Source organism: Cherax quadricarinatus, chromosome 17 (genome assembly GCF_038502225.1).
Source record: "Cherax quadricarinatus isolate ZL_2023a chromosome 17, ASM3850222v1, whole genome shotgun sequence".
Lineage (NCBI taxonomy): Eukaryota > Metazoa > Arthropoda > Malacostraca > Decapoda > Parastacidae > Cherax > Cherax quadricarinatus.
In genome coordinates, this window is record NC_091308.1 from 22,278,342 (window position 1) to 22,291,273 (window position 12,932).

The window sequence follows — 12,932 nt, forward strand, 5'->3', positions numbered from 1 at the left end:
GATAGAATAGAAGTAATACTAGTGAAATAGCTAAGAATTTGGTCGACTAGAATAATGTAATTGGCCTAAAATGGGAGTCAAAGTCGGCAAAATCGTCGATTCGTAAATATCGCTGACACATCAAAATTCACGAGAGCATAATTTCGTCAATTTTCCATCAAATTTCGTACTTTTTGTTTTATTACCTTCACAAAAAGATTCTCTACCATTTCAAAAGAAAAAATAAAATTTTTTTTTGAAAATTCTTGGACACTGGGGCACCACTTCAGATTTGGGCCTTGGACCCTGAAAGGGTTAAACATGAAAATCTATATACATACTGAAACTTCGGTATATGTACCTATATTAATTTCATCTTATAAGTTACAGCTTCTTAAATGCAGTACAAGTAGCTTTACATAAAACAAACTTGATTTTAAAAATGCACTGGTGAAATTTTCCTTAGAAGGACTTTCCTATACATTTATAAGGCATAATATTATACAGACTTTTAGATAGTTTTAACCCTTTCAGGGTTGGTGCCGTACTAGTACGGGTTGCACGCCAGGGTTGGTGCTGTACTAGTACACATAAATTCTAGCACCTTCAAATCTAGCGAGAGAAAGCTGGTAGGCCTACATATGAAAGAATGGGTCTATGTGGTCATTGTGCACAGTATAAAAAAAAAATCCTGCAGCACACAGTGCATAATGAGAAAAAAAAAACTCCGACCGTATGTTTTTGCTTTAAAACAGCGACTTTGCAGTGTATTTTTGTATGCTATTTATGGTTGTATTCTAGTTTTCCTGGTCTCATTTTATAGAATGGAAGACATATTACAGAAATTGAGATGATTTTGATTGGTTTCACAATGAAAAGTACACGTACCTTGAAATTGAGCTCAGAGTAGCAGAAATGTTCGATTTTTGCCAAAGTTCAAAAGTAAACAAATCATGCCACGCGTCCAATACACGTCAACTGGTGAGTCTAATATTCTTTCACAAGTGCTGATATTATTTATACCATTTCTACACTAATGCAGTAGTCTGCATAACAGTAAATCTTCTATTATTTTGTGAGAATAAAAATTCAAAGTGGAAAGCAAAACAAATGTAAGAGAGGCCTGGGGACATGACTAATGAACAGAAATTTTTATTTTAGTGCCAGGAATGTCTGTCTTATTTATTCTGTACCCTATTTGGAAATTGGCATCTTTTGAAATTTGTGTGAAATTGGCAAAATTGCCAGTTTCTGACCACTTTATTGGATAGTTGAATTCGGTAAATGGGTGGTTTCTTGTACTCATTTGATAGAAAAAATGGAATTCTAGTGAAATAGTTATGATTTTTGTCGACTGGTACATTGGAATTGGCCGAACATAGGGCTCAAAGTGGGCAAAATCGCTGATGCGTCGATCATGGTGTCATTATGATCGGGAAAAGATTCTCTATCATTTCATAAGAAAAAATATTATTATTTTTTTTTTTTTTTTTTTTTTTTTTTTTAAAAAATTTCCCACCCTGAGAACAAGTTTAGGAGAGGGCCTGTCGACCATGAAAGGGTTAATTAGTGTCCATATTTGAGCAAATACATTTCTGGTAAGAAATATTTTGTTCATTTTGAAAAACTTCTACTTCAGTAATTGATTCATGTATAATACCAGTTGTCATCTGTTAAAATAAGACTTACAGGATGTGCTGTGAAAGATCTATTTTATATTTAGTATACTTTTTAATAAACAAAACCTCACTAAGTCTTATCCTAATGTTTCAGGCTGCTCTTGATGTGAAATGTACTCGATGCAATCTTTTCTTATTGAAAAGTGATACTCCAGGTATAGCATTCTTCGAAAAGGAGGGGGCTATGAACCTCAGCATAGCTGAAGGCTGGGAGACATTTACCATGGATAAAGATGCAATGGAAGCATTTCTCAAAGTGTAAGTATATATTTTTTTTTTTCAACAAGTTGGCCGTCTCCCACCGAGGCAGGGTGACCCAAAAAGAAAGAAAATCCCCAAAAAGAAAATACTTTCATCATCATTCAACACTTTCACCTCACTCATACATAATCACTGTCTTTGCAGAGGTGCCCAGATATAACAGTATAGAAGCATATATAAAGATATATAACATAACCTTCCAAACTCCTAATATCCCAAATGCCTCCTGTAAAGTGCAGGCATTGTACTTCCCATTTCCAGTACTCAAGTCTGGCTTCACTAAATATTACCTTCACTAAATATTACCCTGCTCACACTCCAACAGCTCGTCAGGTCCCAAAAACCATTCGTCTCCATTCACTCCTATATAACACGCTCACGCATGCTTGCTGGAAGTCCAATCCCCTCGCCCACAAAATCTCCTTTACCCCCTCCCTCCAACCTTTTTGAGGACGACCCCTACCCCGCCTTCCTTCCTCTACAGATTTATATGCTCTCCATGTCATTCTTCTTTGATCCACTCTCTCTAAATGACCAAACCACCTCAACAACCTCTCTTCAGCCCTCTGACTAATACTTTTATTAACTCCACACCTTCTCTTAACCCTTTCAGGGTCCAGAGGCCAAATTTCAAAGTGCGCACCAGGGTCCAAGAATTTTCAAAAAATAATTTTGTTATTTTTTCTTATGAAATGATAGAGAATCTTTTTCTGAAGGTAATAAAACAAAAAGTCCAAAATTTGATGGAAAATTGACGAAATTATGCTCTTGCGAATTTTGATGTGTTGGCGATATTTACGCATCGGCGATTTTGCCGACTTTGACTCCCATTTTAGGGCAATTACAGTATTCCAGTCAACCAAATTCTTAGCTATTTCACTAGTATTACTTCTATTCTATCGATTGAGCACAAGAAATTGCCAAGTCGACTGTTTCAACAACAAAATAAAGTGACCGGAAATTGGTAATTTGGCCATTTTAATGGAAAGTTCAAAATATTCCAATTTCAAAATAGGGTCCAGGATAAACAATGCAGGCATTCCTGGCACTAAACTAACATTTCCTCTGTTCAATAGTTATGTTCTCAGGCTTTACAAATGAATTCCATTTTTATTTTTTATTCATGTAATGAATTTTTATTCAAACCAAAAAATAGAAGATTTACTGTTATGTAATACTGTAATAATTGTATAAATAATATCACCACATTTGTGAATGTATATTAGACCCACCAGCTGTCATGTATTAGACTTGTGAGGTCATTTGTTTACTCTTGAACATCGGCAAAAATTTAACATTTCTGCTACTTTGAGCTCAGTTTCAAGCCATTTCCAGTACTTAAATCAATGAAAATCATCTTTATTTTTGTAGTATATCTTCCATTCTATCAAATGAGACAAAGAAATTGCAAATACAACTATAAAAAACTTACAAAAACACTGCAAAGTCTCTGTTTTAATCGAAAATTATGGTCTCAGTTTTTTTTCTCTCATTTTGCACTGTGTGCTGCAGGAGTTGTTTTATGTGGTGCACACATACCACATAGATGTATTCTCTCATATCTAGGCCCAAATTTACTGCTCACAGCTTATCAGAGTGAGCTGAGCTCATTGCGTAGATCTACGGTTTGGACTCTAACGAAAAGCCGTAGATCTACGGCACGGACCCTGAAAGGGTTAATTTCCACACTCCAAATTCTCTGCATAATATTTACACCACACATTGCCCTTAGACAGGACATCTCCACTGCCTCCAACCGTCTCCTTGCTGCAGCATTTACAACCCAAGCTTCACACCCATATAAGAGTGTTGGTACCACTATACTTTCATACATTCCCTTCTTTGCCTCCATAGATAACATTTTTTGTCTCCACATATACCTCAATGCACCACTCACCTTTTTTCCTTCATCAATTCTATGGTTAACCTCATCCTTCATAAACACATCCGCAGACACGTCAACTCCCAAATATCTGAAAACATTCACTTCTTCCATACTCCATCTTCCAATGTGATGTCTAATATTTCTTTAAATCATTTGAAACCTTCATCACCTTACTCTTATCTGTGTTCACTTTCAATTTTCTACCTTTACACACCCTCTCAAACTCCTCCACTAACCTTTGCAACTTTATTTTAGAATCACCCATAAGCACAGTATCATCAGCAAAAAGTAATTATATCAACTCCCATTTTGTACTTGATTCCCCATAATTCAGTCTCACCCCTCTCCCCCACACGCTAGCATTTACACATCCCCGTCTAAGACCTACTTTTACCGGGAAGTAATCTCCCTCTCTCCTACATACCCTAACCTTAGTCTCACTATTATTTTTATTAACACACTGGCCGATTCCCACCAAGGCAGGGTGGCCCGAAAACGAAAAACTTTCACCATCATTCACTCCATCACTGTCTTGCCAGAAGGGTGCTTTACACTACAGTTTTTAAACTGCAACATTAACACCCCTCCTTCAGAGTGCAGGCACTGTACTTCCCATCTCCAGGACTCAAGTCCGGCCTGCCGGTTTCCCTGAATCCCTTCATAAATGTTACTTTGCTCACACTCCAACAGCACGTCAAGTATTAAAAACCATTTGTCTCCATTCACTCCTATCAAACACGCTCATGCATGCCTGCCGGAAGTCCAAGCCCCTCACACACAAAACCTCTTTTACCCCTTCCCTCCAACCTTTCCTAGGTCGACCCCTACCCCGCCTTCCTTCCACTACAGACTGATACACTCTTGAAGTCATTCTGTTTTGCTCCATTCTCTCTAGGTAGTAGGTTGGTAGACAGCAACCACCCAGGGAAGTACTACCGTCCTGCCAGATGACTGTGAAACAGAAACCTGTAACTGTTTTGCATGATGGTAGGATTGCTGGTGTCTTTTTCTGTCTCATAAACACACTAGATAACAGGGATATCTTGCTACTCCTACTTACACTTTGGTCACACTTCACAGACACGCACATGCATATATATATACATACATCTAGGTTTTTCTCCTTTTTCTAAATAGCTCTTGTTCTTTTTTATTTCTTCTATTGTCCATGGGGAAGCGGAAAAGAATCTTTCCTCCGTAAGCCATGCGTGTCGTATGAGGCGACTAAAATGCCGGGAGCGATGGGCTAGTAACCCCCTTCTCCTGTAGACATTTACTAAAAAAGAGAAGAAGAAAAACTTAGCCTCACTATCCTCATAAAAGCTCTTTACAGCATTTAGTAACTTGCTACCTATTCCATACACTTGCAACATCTGCCACATTTCTTCCCTATCCACTCTATCATATGCCTTTTCTAAATCCATAAATACAATGAAAACTTCCCTACCTTTATCTAAATACTGTTCACATATATGCTTCAATGTAAACACTTGATCTACACATCCCCTACCCACTCTAAAGCCTCTGCAATCCTACTCTCTGTCTTACCTCTAATTCTTTCAGTAATAACCCTACCATACACTTTACCTGGTATACTCAGTAAACTTATTCCCCTATAATTTTTACAGTCTCTTTTGTCCCCCTTCCCTTTACATAAAAGAACTATATACGCTCTCTCCCAATCCCTAGGTACCTTCCCCTCTTCCATACATTTATTAAACAAAAATACCAACCACCCCAACACAATATATCCCCCTACTTTTAACATTTCTGTCATGATCCTGTCATTTCCAGCTGCTTTACCCCCTTTCATTCTACGTAATGCCTCACACACTTCCCCCACACTCACATCCTGCTCTTCTTCACTCTTAAAAGATGTTATACTTCCCTGGCCAGTGCATGAAATTACTGCCTCCCTTTCTTCATCGACATTTAAAAGTTTCTTAAAATATTCCCGCCATCTACCCAATCCCAATACCTCCAGCTCCCCATCTACTAACTCCCCTACTCTGTTTTTAACTGACAAATCCATTCGTTTCTTAAGCTTTCTTAACTTGTTTATCTCACTAAGTATATACGTACTGTAATTAGTTATTTTTTATTTGTTTTTTTATTTTTATAAACACACTGGCCGATTCCCACCAAGGCAGGGTGGCCCGAAAAAGAAAAACTTTCACCATCATCCACTCCATCACTGTCTTGCCAGAAGGGTACTTTTCACTACAGTTTTTAACCCTTTGACTGTCACAGGCCCCTTTCTGAAACTGTCATTCTGTCGCAAAATATTCGAAAAAAAAAAAAAAATTTCTTATGAAAATGTTAGGAATATTTTTCTGAGTGTTTTAAGCCTAAAAAAAATTTTTGCCATCAGTACTTACTGAGATATAGAGCCGCAAATTTGCAGAAAGTGACGTGCGTACGGCAACAGAGGCGACTGCCGCCCACCCGGTATTCTTTTATTTACTCTAATTCAAAAGTTTCTTGCATTTTTCAATATTTTTCTTTTCCAAGTAACTTATGTGGCCTGTGAGACCAATGTAAGGTGCATTGTTCAAATATACACTCATTGTTTACAACACAATAACAGAACAAACTTTATCACTATGAGTTTGTGTATACACTTTGTTTACACAAACAAACAATACAAAACAATGCTTATTACTATTGTTCCATAATATATATACATGTGTACAGTCACTGAACACTTTGCTAGAACTGCTGCAGCTTGTGGAACTCTTTGAAACATGGGTATATGCAGAGGGGCACTTGACACTCCTCACACATAAAACGAGTGTCTCTGCGTGTTTGTGGGCGTTTTGTGGTATGTGTACATACATAACACCTCTTCTGAGCATTTTTCTTGGCAGTAGTAGGAGGCAGTTGCATGGGGTAGTGATCACCAGGCCTGAAACGAGATGGCGTGTGTTGGTAATTTCGTGGGCTCTGGTCTATTGCAGGTGTTGCTCCTTGGTACTTTGCGATTATTTGTCTGATTACTGACAAACAAAATTCACCATATTTTGGTGTTTTGTTAGTCTTCAACTTGTATATGTTATAAGCATTTAGCATAGAGATATCAACAAGATGGAAAAAAAGTTTTATATACCACTTATAACTCTTGCATACACAATCTGCAAACCCAATCTGCATGTCACATTTGTCCACTAAGCGCATATTGAGGTTGTAGTCCATGACAGCTGCAGGCTTTAGAATGGGTTCATTGGTCTCTCTGTTGTGCCTGCCACTGTGTGCTATTTTGTTTGGGTGAACTGATGTCAACAATGTGACATCACGTTTGTCATGCCACTGAAATGCCATGATGTCATTGGCAGCAAAGGCTTGCACCTCACCTCTGCGAGTGCCAGCGTCAAACCTTGGCATATGTTTACGATTACCACGCACTGTGCCACACACGTCTGTCAAGTTCACTCGCAAGAAATCACTGAGTAAGGGGTTTGTGTACCAGTTATCAGTAAATAACATATGCCCCTTACCAAGATATGGTTCCCTCATTGTTCGAACCACATCACCAGAGATACCCAATAACTTCATGGTATCTCTCAAAGTATTACTGCCAGTGTACACAATGATATCCAAAACTAGACCACTTCTGCAATCACACAGTACAAATAACTTTATACCAAAGCGTTTCCTCTTGCTTGGTGTATATTGCTCGAATGAGAGTCTTCCTTTGAATAAAATCAAGGACTCATCAATAACAAGCTTCCTGAAGGGATAAAAATACATGCAGCACTTTTGTTTCATGTACATAAACACATTTCTGATCTTATATAACCTGTCGGTTCTGTCAGGCCTGGTTTTGTCTGAAAAGTGTAACATACGTAACAGTATCAGGAAACGATTGACACCTATAATGTCACTAAAACCTGGAGTTGAAATCAGGCGTTCTGTTGCCCAGTATGTGGTGACAGTGTGCTTATACACATGTGGCATAAGCATTATTGTGGCAAAAAACAGGTACATCTCTGCCACAGTTGTCTCCTTCCACTGGTGTAGCCGTGATTTTGGTGAGAGAATTGTATTTGCCATGGTGTAATCATAGTATGTGTTTGTTTCCCTGACAATGATGTCCATCAGGGGTTCATCGAAGAATAACTCAAAGCAGTCCGGTTCACTAGCATTGTTCCCAAGTGGACATGATGGCTTTATTCCACTTTGTGTTTCATCAAAGTCATGGGGACTGGGAACAAACTTGTCACCGTCCTGCCAGTCCCAGATGCGGTCTGCTGGTGGGTTCTGGATATTGTACCGTGGTTGTGGTTGTGCAGGTTGTGGGATTGTGGGGTCGGGTGAGGCTGGTTGTTGTGCAGAGTCAGCAGCGTGGGTAATAGCGTATCCCGCTGCTGGTGCCACATGGGCAGTGCCACCATCACTATCACCACCACTGCCTGTTCCCTCACTCACATCATTCATACCCATCGTAACAATATCGTCATCTTCACTATCAGGTCGTGGTGTAGGGCCATGGGATGTGCTCCCAGAGTTTCTCCTTCCCCTTGGAACAGCATATGAAACACTACCAGACCGCATGCTACGTCGTACATACTGCCGCTTCACTGGGGAATATTCACTCTCACTGTCACTAGAACTGCTTTCAATGACCTTGAAATCACTGTCACTATCACATTCACTGCTAACATCTGGGTGTTGTACACGACCAAATAGTTTCCTCTTTCGTCCTGGTACAGGCGAACGTGAACGTGAACAAGCCAGCCCAGCACCAGAGGTGGAAGGTTGTGGGTCATCTGGGTTTTCATCACTAATTACGTTATCCTGGGCACTTTTTCCGGTCACACTCACTTCAAAACCCTGGAATTCACTGTCACTGACATTTTCATCACTGTTAGAGCTGTCACTTGGGAACAAAAGACCTCCAATCCGCCGAGGAGTGAGGAACTTCTTACCGAGAGGCATGGTGAAAATGGACTAACAAGATGGCGTTCCCACAATGCACCGCTGGGTCCCAGATTTTTTTCACAGGGTGCACACCGACCACTGAGACCCATTCTCTCTCATGTAGGCCTCCCAGGCTTTTCCCGCTTGATTTGAAGCCGCTAGAATTTGTGCGTATAAATACGTCAGAAACAGTGGCGCGTAAGACGTATTTATACGGTGTAAACAGTCAAAGGGTTAAGCTGCAACATTAACACCCCTCCTTCAGAGTGCAGGCACTGTACTTCCCATCTCCAGGACTCAAGTCCGGCCTGCCGGTTTCCCTGAATCCCTTCATAAATGTTACTTCGCTCACACTCCAACAGCACGTCAAGTATTAAAAACCATTTGTCTCCATTCACTCCTATCAAACACGCTCACGCATGCCTGCTGGAAGTCCAAGCCCCTCGCACACAAAACCTCCTTTACCCCCTCCCTCCAACCTTTCCTAGGCCGACCCCTACCCCGCCTTCCTTCCACTACAGACTGATACACTCTTGAAGTTATTCTGTTTCGCTCCATTCTCTCTACATGTCCGAACCACCTCTACAAACCCTTCCTCAGCCCTCTGGACAACAGTTTTGGTAATCCCACATCTCCTCCTAACTTCCAAACTACGAATTCTCTGCATTATATTCACGCCACACATTGCCCTCAGACATGACATCTCCACTGCCTCCAGCCTTCTCCTCACTGCAACATTCATCACCCATGCTTCACACCCATATAAGAGCGTTGGTAAAATTACACTCTCATACATTCCCCTTTTTGCCTCCAAGGACAAAGTTCTTTGTCTCCACAGACTTCTAAGTGCACCGCTCACCCTTTTCCCCTCATCAGTTCTATGATTCACCTCATCTTTCATAGACCCATCCGCTGACACGTCCACTCCCAAATATCTGAATACATTCACCTCCTCCATACTCTCTCCCTCCAATCTGATATCCAATCTTTCATCACCTAATCTTTATGTTATGCTCATAACCTTACTTCCTGTATTCACTTTTAATTTTCTTCTTTTGCATACCCTACCAAATTCATCCACCAGCCTCTGCAACTTCTCTTCAGAATCTCCCAAGAGCACAGTGTCATCAGCAAAGAGCAACTGTGACAACTCCCACTTTATGTGTGATTCTTTATCTTTTAACTCCACGCCTCTTGCCAAGACCCTCGCATCTACTTCTCTTACAACCCCATCTGTAAATATATTAAACAACTACGGTGACATCACACATCCTTGTCTAAGGCCTACTTTTACTGGGAAATAATCTCCCTCTTTCCTACATACTCTAACTTGAGCCTCACTATCCTCGTAAAAACTCTTCATTGCTTTCAGTAACCTACCTCCTACACCATACACCTGCAACATCTGCCACATTGCCCCCCTATCCACCCTGTCATACGCCTTTTCCAAATCCATAAATGCCACAAAAACCTCTTTAGCCTTATCTAAATACTGTTCACTTATATGTTTCACTGTAAACACCTGGTCCACACACCCCCTACCTTTCCTAAAGCCTCCTTGTTCATCTGCTATCCTATTCTCCGTCTTACTCTTAATTCTTTCAATAATAACTCTACCATACACTTTACCAGGTATACTCAACAGACTTCTTTCTTTCTTTCAACACACCGGCCATATCCCACCAAGGCAGGGTGGCCCAAAAAGAAAAACAAAAGTTTCTCTTTTAAATGTAGTAATTTATATGGGAGAAGGGGTTACTAGCCCCTTGCTACCGGCATTTTAGTCGCCTCTTACAACACGCATGGCTTACAGAGGAAGAATTCTGTTCCACTTCCCCATGGAGATAGGAGGAAATAAACAAGAACAAGAACTAGAAAGAAAATAGAAGAATACCCGGAGGGGTGTGTATATATATGCTTTTACATGTATGTGTAGTGTGACCTAAGTGCAAGTAGAAGTAACAAGACATACCTGAAATCTTGCATGTTTATGAGACAGACAAAAGACACCTGCAATCCTACCATCATGTAAAACAATTACAGGTTTTCGTTGTACACTCACTTGGCAGGACGGTAGTACCTCCCTGGGCAGTTGCAGTTTACCAACCTACTACCTAGGTCTCAACAGACTTATCCCCCTATAATTTTTGCACTCTCTTTTGTCCCCTTTGCCTTTATACAAAGGAACTATGCATGCTCTCTGCCAATCCCTAGGTACCTTACCCTCTTCCATACATTTATTAAATAATTGCACCAACCACTCCAAAACTATATCCCCACCTGCTTTTAACATTTCTATCTTTATCCCATCAGTCTCGGCTGCCTTACCCCCTTTCATTTTACCTACTGCCTCACGAACTTCCCCCACACTCACAACTGGCTCTTCCTCACTCCTACAAGATGTTATTCCTCCTTGCCCTATACACAAAATCACAGCTTCCCTATCTTCAACATTTAACAATTCCTCAAAATATTCCCTCCATCTTCCCAATACATCTAACTCTCCATTTAATAACTCTCCTCTCCTATTTTTAACTGACAAATCCATTTGTTCTCTAAGCTTCCTTAACTTGTTAATCTCACTCCAAAACTTTTTCTTATTTTCAACAAAATTTGTTGATAACATCTCACCCACTCTCTCATTTGCTCTCTTTTTACATTGCTTCACCACTCTCTTAACCTCTCTCTTTTTCTCCATATACTCTTCCCTCCTTGCATCACTTCTACTTTGTAAAAACTTCTCATATGCTAACTTTTTCTCCCTTACTACTCTCTTTACATCATCATTCCACCAATCGCTCCTGTTCCCTCCCGCACCCACTTTCCTGTAACCACAAACTTCTGCTGAACACACTAACACTACATTTTTAAACCTACCCCATACCTCTTCAACCCTATTGCCTATGCTCTCATTAGCCCATCTATCCTCCAATAGCTGTTTATATCTTACCCTAACTGCCTCCTCTTTTAGTTTATAAACCTTCACCTCTCTCTTCCCTGATGCTTCTATTCTCCTTGTTTCCCATCTACTTTTTACTCTCAGTGTAGCTACAACTAAGAAGTGATCTGATATATCTGTGGCCCCTCTATAAACATGTACATCCTGAAGTCTACTCAACAGTCTTTTATCTACCAATACATAATCCAACAAACTACTGTCATTTCGCCCTACATCATATCTTGTATACTTATTTATCCTCTTTTTCTTAAAATATGTATTACCTATAACTAAACCCCTTTCTATACAAAGTTCAATCAAAGGCCTACCATTATTATTTACACCTGGCACCCCAAACTTACCTACCACACCCTTTCTAAAAGTTTCTCCTACTTTAGCATTCAGGTCCCCTACCACAATTACTCTCTCACTTGGTTCAAAGGTTCCTATACATTCACTTAACATCTCCCAAAATCTCTCTCTCTCCTCCACATTCCTCTCTTCTCCAGGTGCATACACGCTTATTATGACCCACTTTTCGCATCCAACCTTTACTTTAATCCACATAATCCTTGAATTTACACATTCATATTCTCTTTTCTCCTTCCATAACTGATCCTTCAACATTACTGCTACCCCTTCCTTAGCTCTAACTCTCTCAGATACTCCAGATTTAATCCCATTGATTTCCCCCCACCGAAACTCCCCTACCCCCTTCAGCTTTGTTTTGCTTAGGACCAGGACATCCAACTTCTTTTCATTCATAACATCAGCAATCATCTGTTTCTTGTCATCCGCACTACATCCACACATTTTTTTTATTATTATTATTAACACACTGGCCGATTCCCACCAAGGCAGGGTGGCCCGAAAAAGAAAAACTTTCACCATCATTCACTCCATCACTGTCTTGCCAGAAGGGTGCTTTACACTACAGTTTTTAAACTGCAACATTAACACCCCTCCTTCAGAGTGCAGGCACTGTACTTCCCATCTCCAGGACTCAAGTCCGGCCTGCCGGTTTCCCTGAATCCCTTCATAAATGTTACTTTGCTCACACTCCAACAGCACGTCAAGTATTAAAAACCATTTGTCTCCATTCATTCCTATCAAACACGCTCACGCATGCCTGCTGGAAGTCCAAGCCCCTCGCACACAAAACCTCCTTTACCCCCTCCCTCCAACCTTTCCTAGGCCGACCCCTACCCCGCCTTCCTTCCACTACAGACTGATACACTCTTGAAGTCATTCTGTTTCGCTGGAACGTTATAAT

General features: G+C 40.4%; 1 protein-coding gene across 7 annotated transcripts in view; it reads left to right on the forward strand.

Moving 5' to 3' along the window:
- The window catches only part of LOC128686383 (thialysine N-epsilon-acetyltransferase), a 122,636-nt gene that overhangs the window by 74,890 nt on the left and 34,814 nt on the right, over positions 1–12,932 (forward strand). For all 7 annotated transcript variants that reach the window (XM_070085855.1, XM_070085857.1, XM_070085856.1 and 4 more), the window contains one exon: positions 1,753–1,916. In XM_070085855.1, the coding sequence (XP_069941956.1) occupies positions 1,753–1,916 (164 nt within the window). The remainder of the gene's footprint in view (positions 1–1,752; positions 1,917–12,932) is intronic.